The sequence below is a fragment of the Purpureocillium lilacinum genome (assembly GCF_023168085.1).
Source record: "Purpureocillium lilacinum CBS 284.36 DNA, scaffold_8, whole genome shotgun sequence".
Taxonomy (NCBI): domain Eukaryota; kingdom Fungi; phylum Ascomycota; class Sordariomycetes; order Hypocreales; family Ophiocordycipitaceae; genus Purpureocillium; species Purpureocillium lilacinum.
Genome location: NW_027072118.1, coordinates 446,240 through 459,983, shown reverse-complemented (window position 1 = coordinate 459,983; position 13,744 = coordinate 446,240). Strand labels below are relative to the sequence as shown.

Genomic DNA, 13,744 nt, shown 5'->3' with positions numbered 1-13,744 from the left:
CACAACATAGGATCTACTTGTCTATTGGCCGTTGCGAACCTCGCTACTTGTATATCTACATGTTGCATCAAATGCGCCCACGTTCCAGGAACCGCCTCGGAACGTCGACATGTCGACTGCGCAGATACTCGGCAATTCCCTTACCGAGACCGTCTATTCTGTCGGATGAGGCTATGCCTCCGTTCAGGTTGTCGAGGATGCGGCTGACCAGTTAGCGCGATTCCGCTAGAGCGAGAGTCACTTACAAATGGACCGCACGAATGTTGGGGAACTCGACTCGCTCGACTCTGCGGGATGTGTCCCCTTTGTGCCAATCGTCGCCAAGAAGCTGCTTGAGCTTCGCTACAGTCAATACGGTCCGAAGCCATGGGTATTCGTCGTCGTGCCGCACGAAGAATCCAACGTTGGTGTTGTCGGCTTTGTCTCCCGACCTCGCGTGGACGATGGATCCGAGAGGCGCAAAGTCCGTCGGCCCCAGGCTCAGCACGTCGATCGGATGGTCCGTGTCGGCGGACGGTCTGAGAATCGGGTACGTGGCTGTCGTCTTTGGCGGTTCGATGGCGATGGACCCTCCACTGCTCAGCTGCACGCGGTGGTCGACGGCGGACAAGGGCATCAGCGCTGGAAACATTTCCATAAACGGCCGCGGCTCCATGGTCCGAAAGTCGAGGTTCATGTGGTATCCCGGGTAGCTCTGCATGCGCAGTGCGTAAATGGGGACCTGGAACTTGAGCCGGTCAATGTCTTCCCTCCTCCTGGCCTGTGCGAAGACGCGGAGTGACGTGGTGCCGGCTTGCTGCGACTGAGGGTTTGCGGTCTGCCCACCATACAGCTCGATGCTGAGCTTGCTGAAACGGTTGTCGGCAAGGATGTGCTCGAGCTGGTTCTTCATCATCTGGGTCTTTTCCGCGACGTCGAGGCCATTGATGAAGAATGTCGCCTCTGCCTGGTATCCTCCTTTGGCAACGACCATGGCCTTGGTTGTGGGCGGGGGCGGCAGGCCAGTGACACCGGACACCCTCACCCGATCGGGGTCCATCTCCTCGACGGCCACCCCGGACAGGTCTGCAACGACGTCTGGGTTCAGGTACAGATGGCCTTGCAGCTCGTACAGCAGCTGCGCCGCCACCGTCTCGCTAGTCACACGGCCACCTCCCTCCTTTGTCTTTGTTATCACGCAGCCACCGCGAGCATCGATCTCGGCAATCGGAAAGGCAAGGTCCACCAGCTCTGGGAGAAACTGCTTGAACCCCGAAAAGTTGGCGCCGACGACGTACGGCCCGCATTCGATCAGGTGTGCTGCGAGCAAAGAGCCGGCGAGCTCGTCATGCTGATCCTCGTCCCAGCCGTGGTACCACGCCGCGGCACCCATGACGGGCGAGGCATCCGTGCAGCGCCCACAGATGACGATGCTGGCGCCAGCGCGAAGCGCACTTGTGATGCCTCCACAGCCAATGTACGCGTTTCCAGCGCATGGAATGAAATCCCAATCGTCCAGCTTCCACTCGGGATGGTCGAGGTGATGGAAGCCTGTTTCCTTGCGCTCCTCTCCCTCCAGCAGGAGGTCCGAGATGTCGTCGCCGAGCACCGCCGCTACCACAACTTCTGGATATCCGCGCCGCACGCAAAGGTCCTTTACTTTGGCGTACAGACTGGTGACGTTGAGCGCCCCGGCGTTGGTGACGACACGGATGTCTCGCGCGACAATGTCGTCGATGCACTCTTCGAGTTGGTCGAAGAAGCCGTTCTCGTAGCCCAGGCTCGGGTCGACTTCCTGCTTCTTGATGGCGTTCCAGGCAATGTTCATCTCGGACAGCCAGTCGCCCGTGATGACGTGCACGTCGCCGGAGCGCACCATGCGCGCCATGGCGTGCGGGTGGTCACCCGTTGCACCGGAGACATTGCCGATGCGGACAGGAGGTTTGAAATGCATCATGAAGCCAGCCGAGGCGAACGAAATAGATGACGAGTATTCAGTCCGTGGTTTTGCACCTGCCATTGCACACGCTCAAACTGACGAGGTCATTCTCGCATCCAAAAGAGGTGCGACATCGGCAAAGCCGGCATTATCCGCAGTCACGCCTGCCATGCCATTCCGACCATGATGATCTGCCGCTGCCGGGGTGAGGTCGTGAGGTCGGCGTGGGGCCCGATGGTGTAAGTCGCCTATCGGCCTCGGCCGCCGACGCCGACGCCGACAGCGCCGTGGCCAGGGTGTCGGGATGCCCACGCCGATGGCTCAACCATTTGTGGGTTGTGTTCAAATTGAGTCGATTGGTCACACGCAGGTCACATCTGGGGTCCGGGGTAGCGATTCATTGTGCCTGAATCGCGGGCGTGGTTGGTTGAGTGGATGCTCTCCTGAATGCCCAGGATGGCCAAGGTGCTTCGGAGACTAGACGGAGGGATTGGTCTGTGAAGTTGCATCTCGAACTACCAACTCTTTATTTTGGAGGCAGCCATACAGATGGGACAATCCACCCACGTTCCAGACGTTTTGGTGGTGCCGGTCAGACGAGAACCAGGAGAGCAACGAGACCAACGAGATCGTGGCCAACGAGACCGAGACCAACGGGGCCAACAACAGACACGACAGTTACGAGAGAAGGGCTGCAATGTGCTCTCTACAAGAGCGAAAACTACTTGATTGCAACTGGAATCGGCACACGCTCGAACCATTAGTGGCAAGTCTACTTGGTATGGCCCAGAATGTACGATGCACATCTAGTACTTGAACGGCACCCCGTCCTTGCCCCCGCCGCGCCGGTTCCTCCACACGTAGTAGCAGTGCATCGCGACGCAGTTGACCGCCACGAAGAGCAGCAGCGCCGCGTTGGTCCAGTGGCCCGTTGGGTATCCTATGGCGGCCTCGTTGGCCTTGTAAATCCACACGCCGACAATCTGGCCCGGCGCGCCCATGGAGACGTTGAGCGCAATGGCAAGGCCAATGGCGGCGGTCGAGTGCAGGTTCGACGACAGCCAGCCGAGGAGCGGCGGAATGCACGAAAAGGCGCCCGACGCAGCGACGATGAGGCAGCCGTACCGTTGCTGCTCTTGTCAGTGGACGCTCAAGGGGCGAGATCGTGAACACGTACCGTGTAGCTGTGGGCGGGGAGCAGCGCCGAGCCGATGAAGCCGGCGGCACCAATTGTAGAAAATACGGCAGAGTGTAGGGCGCGACTGCTGCTGTTAGCCAGGATCGGGTCTGATGGGGCATGGTAGACGCACGCGTTGTGGCGGTCGCCAGACCAGGAGACGAGCAGCGTCACGACGTAGGCGGCCGCGTACGGCGGCACAGTCATCAGCTGCGCTTTGAGATCGGCAAACTGCACTCGTCAGGATTTTCATTGAAGAACCAAGGGCGTGGTACGAACCCCTAAGCCCGCCACAATGGACGGTGTAAAAAGCGACAGGCTCGAGAATGGCGTCGAGATGCCAAAGTAAATCTGCCGGGTCAGCACCACCGCCCTCACAAGTTTGGACGCACACTCACAATGTAGTGCACCCACAGCCTCCACTCCAAGAGCGTCTCCTTGGCCTCCTTCCACGTCAGCGAGTTGCCGGAGCCGTGCGAGCCCTGGTCCACGAGGCGGCGGCGCGCCATCTCCTTTTCGTCCGACGTCAGCCAGCTCGCCGTCTCGGGGTAGTCGGGCAGCAGGAACCAGACGAAGACGGAGGAGATGACGGAGGGGATGCCCTCGAGGATAAAGAGCCACCGCCAGCCCGACATGCCGCCGACCTGGTTCATGTGGCCGACGCCGTACGCGATGGCGCCGCCAAAGGCACCAGCGAGGGTCGCCGACGCGAGGATGGCAGCGACGCGGACGGAGCGCTCCTCGGTGCGGTACCAAAAGGTCAGGTAGTAGACGAGGCCGGGAAAGAGACCTGCGCGAGTAAGCATTGGACGAGACGGGTCAGCAAGGAGGCGACGCACCGGCTTCGAAGACGCCAAGCAGGAAGCGAACGACGGTGACGGACGCGTAGTTGTGCGTGCCGCCCAAACCCATCGTAATGGCCCCCCACGACAGCATAAGGAACGCGATCCAGCGGCTGGGGCGGAGGCGCTTGAGAAAGTAGTTGGAGGGCACCTCAAAGAGCGCGTAGGCGACGAGGAACACCATGAGGGCGATGGTGTACTGGAAGGCGGTCATGCGGGTCTCGTGGAGGAGGTCATTGTTGGTGGACGAGTTGAGGACCTTGGCGTTGCCAATGTTGGAGCGGTCGAGGTAGCACAGCAGGTAGATGGCGGCCGTGAGCGGGATAATGCGGAGGTCCTGCTTGCGGAGGAGGGCCTTTTGGCGGAGAGGGTCGACGTCGCAGGGCGTGTCGGTGCCGCTGGGGGCGTACTGCCGTCGTGTCACTGTCAATGTCCACCCTGTGCCCGCGGCGGCGACGCGACGGATTGCTCACCTCCTTGCTGGCCTCGACGTCGTCCTCAACCTGCGTCGTGAACCCGAGGGCATCGTCGCCGGCCTTGGTCGCAGCCATGGTTTGGTGGAGATTCACTCAGTCCGGGGAATGTGGAGCGAGCGGTCGTTGGACGATGACGACGATGCCGCCTCGCCTGTGGTTTTAAACAGGACCCCGGCCTTATTTGTATCACGGCCGGCACGTGGCTACGTAGCTGCGCAGCACGGGGTGCATGGATGTGGTATGAGTGATTGCAAGGCAGGGTTGAGGCAGCTCCATCCTCATGCTGGGTTGAACTGGGGATGTGGAATCGGCCTCGACGCCGACGTCGGCCTCGGACACCGACGCGGCCGGGGCGAATTCATTGGCGGCATCGAAGCGGCCAAACAAGATCCAAGGATGGCTTGCAGGGCTTCGGCCCAGCGGGCTGCAGTCCGTTGAAAACTTCCTGACCCCTGCAAGACGCGCTGGACACGGCCCAATTGAACCTCCACGGCTGCATTCCCGCGGCGGGTGCCTGCCAATTCTCCCGCCGTTGGACCCCTGGCGGCTGGCGGCTGGCTTGTGGCGTGCGGGGAATCTGCGGGGGCGTCGTGCCTGCCGTGGGGGTGGCTGCCCCGCTAGCCGCAACGCCGTTAGACGCTCTCCTGGGCGGTCGACGACCGGCACTTCTCTTTAGCCTTTCATCCAACCCTCGGCGCCTTTGTCCGACGCTGCAACATCGCGTCTGTACAGCAACGGCAGCGATGCGCTCCTATGCCGGCAGGACGCTTGCTCGCTGGCATCGTCGATGGCCGTGGCTGTACTTATCAGCGCGTGGTTCTCCGGCGGCTGGTCAGCATGGAGTCCACTCGCCTCGTCTCACCAGCTGCTCGAGGCTTGGCTCCACGCAGACGCCAAGACGATTGCCGATAGCATAGTCAACATGTTCCAAATTCTTCTCTCACTCGTCTGGGCCGGGGCCGCCTATGGACTCGCTCGGCCCACCGTTCAAGAGCAGTGTCACGCTTTGCGCGATCTGGGCGCCAAGTCCGGGGCCATCATCACCAACACGACGTATGTGCCTGCAGCCTCTCTGGCCGTCCCGGGATCGAAGGCGACAAACTCTGTGCCATTCTGTCGCGTCTACGGCACCAAGCCATACGCAGGTCACAACGCTGTTCAGTTTGAGGTTTGGCTACCAGACCGGAGCCAGTACAGTGACCGACTTTTGGTCGTGGGTGAGTGCAGTGCGCAATGCCCTCTTCTGGGCACACACTCACAGACTGCCAGGCAACGGGGGCATGGCCGGCACCATCGACCAGCCGTCCCTCTTGTCGTGCGTCAACCGCGGCTTCGCCTGCGCCGGGGGCGACTCTGGCCATCGCGCCAGCGAAAACAACAACGGCTCAGGGGCTCCCGGCGTGTTCCTCCCGTACCTCCACGACCGTGAGCAGACGCTGGCCTGGATCCACAACTCCATCGCGTACATTACGCCGCCAGCGCGCTCCATCGTGGAGTCGGCGTATGCAAAGAAGCCCAAGTACGCGTACTACCAGGGCTGCTCCACGGGCGGGGCGCAGGGCTTTGCGCTCGCGCAGTACCATCCGCATCTCTTTGACGGCATCGTGGCGGGCAGTCCCGGGAACTGGTACTCTCACCTCGCGCTGTCGTTTCTCTGGAACTACGTTGACGAAAAGGTGCGGCTTCCCTTGCTTGACAGAATTGCGCTCACACGCTGTAGAGTCCTCCCTACCTTCCTCAAACCGCCCTTGACCTGATCACAAAGGCCGCAATCGAGCAGTGCGATGGCCGCGACGGGGTCGAAGACGGAGTCATTGAGAACCCACTGACGTGCGATTTTGACGTCGACGCTCTCCGCTGCACAGGAGATGCCCCACAGTGCCTCACCGCCGAACAGGTCAGCCAGGCCAAGAAAATCTACGCCGGCCCAGGCAGCAGCATCTACCCAGGCTTCTCCATCGGCAGCGAGTCGAGCTGGGCGGTGCAGGAGAGCAGCCTCGCCAACGCGTTCACCATTCCCATCCTGCAGAACCTCGTCTTTGACAATCTCGAATACAACGCCTCGTCATTCAACTGGGCTGCCGATGTCGCCTTGGTAGACAGACGAGCCGGTTCGCTCATTGACGAAATCAGCCCTGACCTGTCGAGGTTCAAGGCCCGCGGCGGCAAGCTGGTGGTGACGCAGGCATGGGCCGACCCGTACAACGCTGCGCTGTGGCCCATCCAGCACCGCGAGCAGCTGCAGCGACGCATGGGCAACGTGGACGACTGGTTCGCGCTGTTCATGGTCCCAGGTGAGTCGCCCCCGTCAGCACCGACGAATCGTTCTGACAGCGTACAGGAGGCGGCCACTGCGGCGGAGCTCCTGGCTATCCGCACGTCCCGGTATGTCGTCGTCTTCTACCCATGAGACTCGCTAACAACAAGCACAGGCGCAATGGCACTCGCTCGACACCTTGATGGACTGGGTCGAAGGCGGGCGCCGTCCCGCGCAGATGCTGAGCTCCAACCCGGCGGACGGCAGCAACACTACCAGGAAGCTATGTCCATGGCCTGCGACGGCAAAGTACATTGGGGGCGATGCTGGCCAGTGGACGTCGTACAAGTGTCAGAGCTCGTAGGATGCGGTTCGCCAATCGTCCCTGTTCCTACCTCGTACGGCTTGCGGGGTAGTCTCGGTCCTTGGCTATATCTGTGACTCGAAGGGGCCAGTTCAGTGGTTGTGACTGTACAAGCGTGGCACCCAGCACAACGCAGCACATCGCTCATTGACAGGTTCGGCAGACCAACACCATCTTCTCACGGTGCCTTAGTTATCAATTCGCACGGCTACCATCTAGATCCAAGGCAGCCCAACACTTATTCCAAGCAAACGTAGATTGTCCACAGTGCGCAGGGTAGTGGCATCACTCATGCTCCTCCGCCTCCGCCACAATCTTCTCGTCCGGCACCGGCGCCGTGAGGCCCAGCGTCGCCGCAATGTTAAACAGCCGCGCCTTCTCCTCGTGCGCCGCCGTGTCGCCAAACGCCACGTCCATGTCCTCGAGGCTCTTGCCCTTGGTCTCGGGCACCATAAAGTAGACAAACACGAGCGCAATCAGGGCAAACGCCGCGAAGAAGATGTACGTGCCCCACTTGATCGTCTCCAGCATGTCGGGCGTGACGAGCCCGATGATGAAGTTGCACATCCACGTGCAGCTCGTCGTGATGGCCATGGCCTTGGACCGGTTGCCGAGGTTGAAGATCTCGGACGGCAGCACCCAGCCAATGGGCGCAAACGAGTAGGAAAAGTTGATGTCGTAGATGTAGATGAAGGCGATGCCCGTCCACGCAGCCGTCTTGTGCGACTGCAGGTCCCCGTACGCCCCAATGATGGCCCCCACAATCACCAGCGAGATGAACGTCCCCACCGCTCCGCACATGAGCAGGGGCCGCCGCCCAACCTTGTCGATGAGGAACAGCGCGGGGAGCGTCGAGAGTGTGTTGACGATGCCATACACGCCCGTCGCCAGCAACGACGTGGCATTCCCGGAGAGGCCAAGCTGTCCGAAAATCGTCGGCGCGTAGTATATCATAGCGTTGCAGCCAATGAATTGTTGCAGAAACATCGTGCCCGAACCCACAAAGAGGCGACGAAACGCAGGCCAGGTCGACACCAAAGACGAGTATTGGGCGAGATACAAGGCGGCGCCAGTCTTGCCAGGAAACTTGTCGCGGGCCATGGACTCGTCAAAGAGGACCTCGGCCTTGATGGAGAGATACTCCTCGCGGAGCACGTCAGAGTCCGGATGCACCCCGCGCAATCTGGCCAGGGACTTGAGCGCCTTATCCTCGTCCTTGCGCATGAGATAGAAGCGCGGCGACTCGGGGTAAAAGATCATGCCGACGCCGAGGACGATGGCGGGAGCGATCTGGAGCGCAAACGGCACACGCCAGGAAGCGTGGCTCTGTCCCGTGCAGCCATTGGGGCCGACGTCGTTGTACGGATCGAACTGAGAGTCCGCGCCGGTGTAGGGGATATCCGGTGCGCAGCGGGTGCCACCAATGTATTGCGTCCCATACTCGAGCCAGTAGCTGACGAGGATGCCGAGGGTGATGCTCACTAACACGGTCAGCCCAGGACTGACTGGAAGCACGAGAGCCACACTTACACTGCTGCAGCACGACGAGGGTGCCTCGGATGCCCGCCGTCGACACCTCCGACATGTACATGGGCACAATCATGGTGAGCATCCCCACCGCGAGGCCTGCAACGGCCCGGCCACCAAAGAGGACGCCCGTGGTGCTGGCGGCAGCCTGGAGGGCAGAACCCAGGACGAAGACTACCACGGCTGCCAACATTGACCCCTTTCGACCGAATCGGTCGGCGATTGGCCCATTGATGAGTGATCCGAACCACGCCGCCAACAGCAGCGTCGATACGAACCAGCCCTTGAAGCTGCTGTCCGTGTAGATGCGCGGGAAGAGGGCGCCAAAAGACTCCATCTTGAGGACGCCCGACACGACGCCCTGGTCATAGCCAAAGAGGAAGCCGCCCAGGGAAGCAAACTGAACGGTCAGCGAGGAGCTGTAGCGAGGGCGCGCGAGGGCATCTTACCGCGGAGAGACCAAAGATGTAGGGGTTCTCCCGCACTTGGCGGAAGACGCTCTTGGAGGCGTGACTCTCGACGAGTGCCATGGTGATTGATGCCGATGATTGTCTGAATTGCCTGGTGCTGGACCTGACCGCGCCGTTGAAGATTTATACGTTTCCCGAGTCAGGTACCCCGCGTTCCCCAGATGTTGGGGTGCCGCGAGCAAAACTATTGTGGGTCGGAGATGTGTCGTCCGGCCCAATGCGAACATGCTGATCGTCACCCCCACGACCAATGCCGGACGACAGAGGTCCGCCCGGCATCGCGATGAGGACGTCACACCTGTCCGAAATCAGTCCAGCAGAGCGAGTTGAAGACGTCCGGGTCCATCCAGGACATGTCGAGCTCTTCTGGGAACACGGCGCTCACGTCGTCCTGCGGCAGCACGTGGCTGAGGATGTCGGCGCACCGCGCCGCGAGCGGGTTGTCTGACAGCAGGTTGCGGAAGGTGAAGCTCGCCTTTTCCACGTCGGCCTGCCACGACGCCAGCCCGGGCGCCTGTGGGTCGCCAAGGATCGCGAGCGCGCTGATGAGGGCGGCGTGGAACAAAAAGTTTGTCGCGTACCAGTTGATGAGCCTCGTCATCTGCACCTGACCGAGAAACTCATGGATCGACACAATGGTCGCGCTGGCCGCATGCACGGCAACGTCCCTGCAGCGATTGTCGACGTCCGTCGCGGCCAGGGTCGAGTCCTGCGTGCGCTTCATGGCCCGGCGCAGCACCAGCTGGCGGAAGAGGATGATCTGCAGGTTCCAGAAGCGCCACCACAGCCGCGCCCGGGTGAACAGGTACCAGTCGTCCGCGGCCGCCGGCTCGCCGCTAAAGGCAAAGTAGCCGGGGAGCGTCTGCGCCCACGACTCGAGCGACTGGTTCAGGCGCATGGCCTCCTCCGGCGACACGCCGCACGGAGACAGCAGGCGGTTGGAGATGTGGTTCGAGTGGACGTGAAAGTCGCACTGCGCCTTGATGCCCGAGTAGCGCGTGGGCAGGGCCGACTCGTCGGGCATCTCGACGGTCCGCGGCGTGAGCTGCTCGTCGTTGACGTTGAGCACGCTCTTGACGTCCATGGCGTCGCCCGCGGGCAGCAGGATCGGCCGGCCAAACGTCGTCGAGGCGCCGCTGTCAAACATGTACAGGCCCCACCACACGCGCCGGCGCATCTCCCGCTGCAGGTGGCTGATGTTCCAGGCCGGCAGCTCCCTGTGCAGGCCGAGGCTGAGGGCCATGCGCACGGCCAGCCCGAGCAGGTTGCCGCCCGTGTTGGGCTTGTTGCGCTTCTGGCTCAGGTTGCTCAGCAGCACCAGCGCCTGCACGAGCGTCATGTTGGCGCTCTCAAACAGCGACTCGTCCTCGCGGAAGGAGATGGCGCGATGGTACAGGGCGTCCTCGAGCTCGCAGTCCTCGCTGTTCATGCACCACGCTCCCAGGGCCAGGATCGTGTGGAGCAGCGCCTGCCAGGACGCGGTGCTGGGGCGCGGGATCAGCTGGTGGTACTGCGCCATAAAGGTCGCCTCGTGCACAAAGGGGTACGACGAGTGGTACACGGAGAAGTACGAGTCCAGCAGCTGGTTCAGCACCTGGCCCGAGTCGAGGGACCGCTGGATGTGCGACGGCGTCGGCGTGGGGCGGCTGGGCGGAGACGCGCCGGGCCGGGGCTCGAGATGAGACCTCTGGCCATCCACCCAGGCGAGGAGGGCACGGAGGAAGAAGACGCCGGCGGTGGACCCTGACAAGTCAGCGCGAGTCGCACACGATGCTCGATGAGTTGCCTACCGAGATAGCCCGCTCCGGTCGGTTCGACGGACAGCGCGGCCATGCCGTCGACGAGCTCGTTGGCGTCCTCCTGCCAGTCGTAGCCGTCCGCGGCATCGGGGACGGCTTCGGCAAAGGACTCCCTGGGCTCATTTGGCGATGCGCTCGCCTGCGCCTCTATGCGCGGGCTGCCGACAGTCGTCAACGCTTCGTCGACATTAAGGTCAGGCAACTTCTCAGCAACTAGCTTCTCCAGACTTTGCAGACGGCGCTCCACCGAGGTGAGGTATCTGTCGGAACGATCAGCTCACATCTACAAAGTACAGCACAGCTGGAAGACCTACGCTCGAGTGAGGGGCGACCGTACGACCCTGCCGCTGTAATGGCAGGGCCGGCGGTTCTGTATGCATGCCGTGCAGCTAGGGCGGTCTTTGGAGCACTGTCGCTGTGAGCGGAGCCCGACATGGCGGGGTTGAGAGCTTTACCTTGAGCTTCTTGATGCGGCATGCATCGCACTGGCCGGTCGGGGCTGTTAGCAGGCTGCGTGGCAAACGGGTCAGGGGACGGGGTCGTACCGAGAGGTTCGCATCACGGCCTAGCAGCTCCATTGTGATGGTTCATGTCGCTCGGGCCAGTGGTCGGACGTGTCGAACGATGCGCGCAACTTCGCCACAGCGCGTGCGGCGAGCGGACTCGCGGCCCTGTGAAGCGGCTCAGGCTGCGACCAAGCAAGGCGCGACGCAAGATGCTATCAGTGTCTGGTGCAGGCAATTGGCGTGGACACGGCCCTTATAGGCTCGTCTGCGTCGTCTGCGATGTCGTGTCGGCGTGGCGTGTTGAGATGAGGCTGAGGTTGGGATGCCATGGCTGGCATGAGCAAGGTTCCCCACTTGCCTCGCGTGGGCACTCCTTCCGCGACAACCTCACGCCGCCACGTGAGGCCACATGCAGTCTCACTCATACAGCGTTTGCCAACGTGCATTAATGTCAAATCTTGAGTGCAGAAAGCACATCTCGTTGAGCGCAGCACAGAGTATTGAGCTGCACCGAGTGACTATTCACACCATTGAACATTTGGGCTCCTTGCGCCCATTCACCCCGCCGATCCATGTCTTACCGTGCGCCCCAGCTGTCGACTCCAAATCTGGACCGCGACAAATTTTCACACAAACACCAAACCACGCAACCAGGCCGTCGACTGATGCGCGATCCATCACGCACGCAAAAAAGACGGCGCACAGCCGCGCCGCACAAGGCCGGCGACGGCAAAAAGAATGACACCTGAGGGATTCGAACCCTCGCCTATTACTAGACCGCGAATAGGGAGCTCGGAATACCGAAGCGAGAACCTGAACACGGCGCCTTAGACCACTCGGCCAAAGTGCCTTTGAGTTGCAACTTGTGTTGCTTGTGGGTCAAGATGCTGCTAAAACCTACCCAAGAACCTGGCCCGGCCGTTGGCCCACGATGCGCCGCCAGCCCACCCGCTCCAACGCCCACATCAAACTGACATTGCAGCCACGCCAGCGACAGCTCTGGTCCACATGGACGGCGTTGCTAGTCCCCAACGGGTCACTGTGGCGAGAAGCCTCTGCGAGTGTGGACGATGCCCACTTCAGGCCTTGCGGCGAGACCTACCGACCATGGCAAAAACACCACGCCGCTGCCAATAACCATTCTGCCGGTGCCGGTCCCATCGGCTCCGGGTCCGTCCATGATGGGTCGTTTGCGCGAAGCGGTGTTGCGGGCGGTCCGCGGAGCGAACCGTGGCCGATGCACGGAGGGCGCCCTCCACCTGTCATTCTCACGATTGTTCCCTTACGAGGCAAACCAGGTGCAACACGTACAGGTGCGGCAGCAAGGAGGCGGGGAGACCGACGGGACGGGGCCGAGGAGGGAGCGTTCGCGAGACAAGTATATAAATCGCCGGCTCTCTGCCACAATCGTGGCGCTCAATAGACAGACATGTTCGCATCGCAGACGTAGCTTCGTATCATGGACTTTCCCACCGAGGCCGGCACTTCACTCACCCGCGTCGACGCCAACGACGCCTCCACGACGCCGGAGCTGCTCCTCTCCATCCTCGAGCGCGACGGCGCCGTCATCGTGCGTAACCTGGCATCCCAAGACCTCTGCCAGCGCATGCGGGCGGACCTCAAGCCCAGCTTCGACAGCGACAGGGTCGACGACTCAGGCTTCTTCCCCACGACGACGAAGCGCGCCCACGGCGTGCTCCGCTACTCGGACGCAACCGCCGAGCACGTCGTCAACCCCCTCTTCATCGACACGGCCAACGCGCTGCTCAGCTCCCACTACACGTACTGGGAGGGCCAGAAGCAGCTCTCGGTCGTGGGCAAGCCGCAGATCGCGAGCATCGTGGGCTTCCGCGTCGAGCCCGGCGGCAAGCAGCAGGCGCTGCATCGCGACGACGCCGACTACCACACGCGCAACTGCGACTTTCCCGTCATGCTGGGCTGCGTCACGGCCCTGACCAAGACGACCAAGGAGAACGGCGCGACCATTGTCATCCCCAAGAGCCACAAGTGGGGTCCGGACCGGTGCCCCTACGACCACGAGGCGATCCCGGCGGAGCTCGACGTCGGCGACGCCGCCATTTTCGTGGGCAACGTCTACCACGCAGGGGGCGCCAACGTCACCAAGTGAGCAGGACCCTCTGACTTTTCCCGCCTGTCAGCGCTGACCAGAGCAGAGACGAGGCGCGCGAGACGGTGGGCGTGTTCCTGTGCAAGGGCACGCTCCGCCAAGAGGAGAACTCGTACCTCGAGATACCGCCCGAGGTGGCCAAGCAGCGCGGCTTCTCGCCCCAGCTGCTGCGGCTGCTGGGCTACGGCATCTGCCCGCCTGCGCTGGGGTTGTACAAGTACCAGGACCCGATGAAGGTCATCTTTGGTGTCAACGACAGCGAGACGGTGCAGAAATAGGT

General features: G+C 62.0%; 6 protein-coding genes and 1 non-coding gene across 7 annotated transcripts; 2 read left to right on the top strand and 5 right to left on the bottom strand.

Annotated features, from left to right (window-relative positions):
* Positions 1-67: 67 nt before the first annotated feature.
* On the bottom strand, positions 68-1,867 carry PLICBS_010034 (uncharacterized protein; the record flags this gene model as incomplete). Its single annotated transcript, XM_018327166.2, has 2 exons — positions 68-203; positions 246-1,867. 2 exons carry the CDS (start codon positions 1,865-1,867, stop codon positions 68-70), a joined length of 1,758 nt encoding a protein of 585 aa, XP_018174197.2.
* An 857-nt stretch (positions 1,868-2,724) lies between these two features.
* Positions 2,725-4,488, bottom strand: PLICBS_010033 (uncharacterized protein; the record flags this gene model as incomplete). The annotated part of the gene is made up of 6 exons (XM_065601780.1): positions 2,725-3,048; positions 3,096-3,180; positions 3,229-3,326; positions 3,494-3,885; positions 3,935-4,346; positions 4,411-4,488. 6 exons carry the CDS (start codon positions 4,486-4,488, stop codon positions 2,725-2,727), a joined length of 1,389 nt encoding a protein of 462 aa, XP_065457852.1.
* Positions 4,489-5,200: 712 nt separating this feature from the next.
* Positions 5,201-7,034, top strand: PLICBS_010032 (uncharacterized protein; the record flags this gene model as incomplete). The annotated part of the gene is made up of 5 exons (XM_018327168.2): positions 5,201-5,630; positions 5,683-6,089; positions 6,134-6,707; positions 6,755-6,798; positions 6,846-7,034. The coding sequence occupies 5 exons, from the start codon at positions 5,201-5,203 to the stop codon at positions 7,032-7,034; spliced, it is 1,644 nt and encodes a 547-aa protein (XP_018174199.2).
* A 285-nt stretch (positions 7,035-7,319) lies between these two features.
* On the bottom strand, positions 7,320-9,091 carry PLICBS_010031 (uncharacterized protein; the record flags this gene model as incomplete). The annotated part of the gene is made up of 3 exons (XM_018327169.2): positions 7,320-8,515; positions 8,565-8,961; positions 9,011-9,091. The coding sequence occupies 3 exons, from the start codon at positions 9,089-9,091 to the stop codon at positions 7,320-7,322; spliced, it is 1,674 nt and encodes a 557-aa protein (XP_018174200.1).
* A 232-nt stretch (positions 9,092-9,323) lies between these two features.
* On the bottom strand, positions 9,324-11,408 carry PLICBS_010030 (lactose regulatory protein lac9 and GAL4-like protein; the record flags this gene model as incomplete). The annotated part of the gene is made up of 5 exons (XM_065601779.1): positions 9,324-10,774; positions 10,822-11,090; positions 11,145-11,200; positions 11,286-11,315; positions 11,376-11,408. 5 exons carry the CDS (start codon positions 11,406-11,408, stop codon positions 9,324-9,326), a joined length of 1,839 nt encoding a protein of 612 aa, XP_065457851.1.
* Positions 11,409-12,075: 667 nt separating this feature from the next.
* PLICBS_010029 lies at positions 12,076-12,186 on the bottom strand. The gene has a single exon. It is a non-coding gene; the product is annotated as a tRNA-Leu (tRNA).
* A 609-nt stretch (positions 12,187-12,795) lies between these two features.
* PLICBS_010028 (uncharacterized protein) lies at positions 12,796-13,742 on the top strand (the record flags this gene model as incomplete). Its single annotated transcript, XM_018327171.2, has 2 exons — positions 12,796-13,460; positions 13,511-13,742. 2 exons carry the CDS (start codon positions 12,796-12,798, stop codon positions 13,740-13,742), a joined length of 897 nt encoding a protein of 298 aa, XP_018174202.1.
* Between the last annotated feature and the right edge of the window lie 2 nt (positions 13,743-13,744).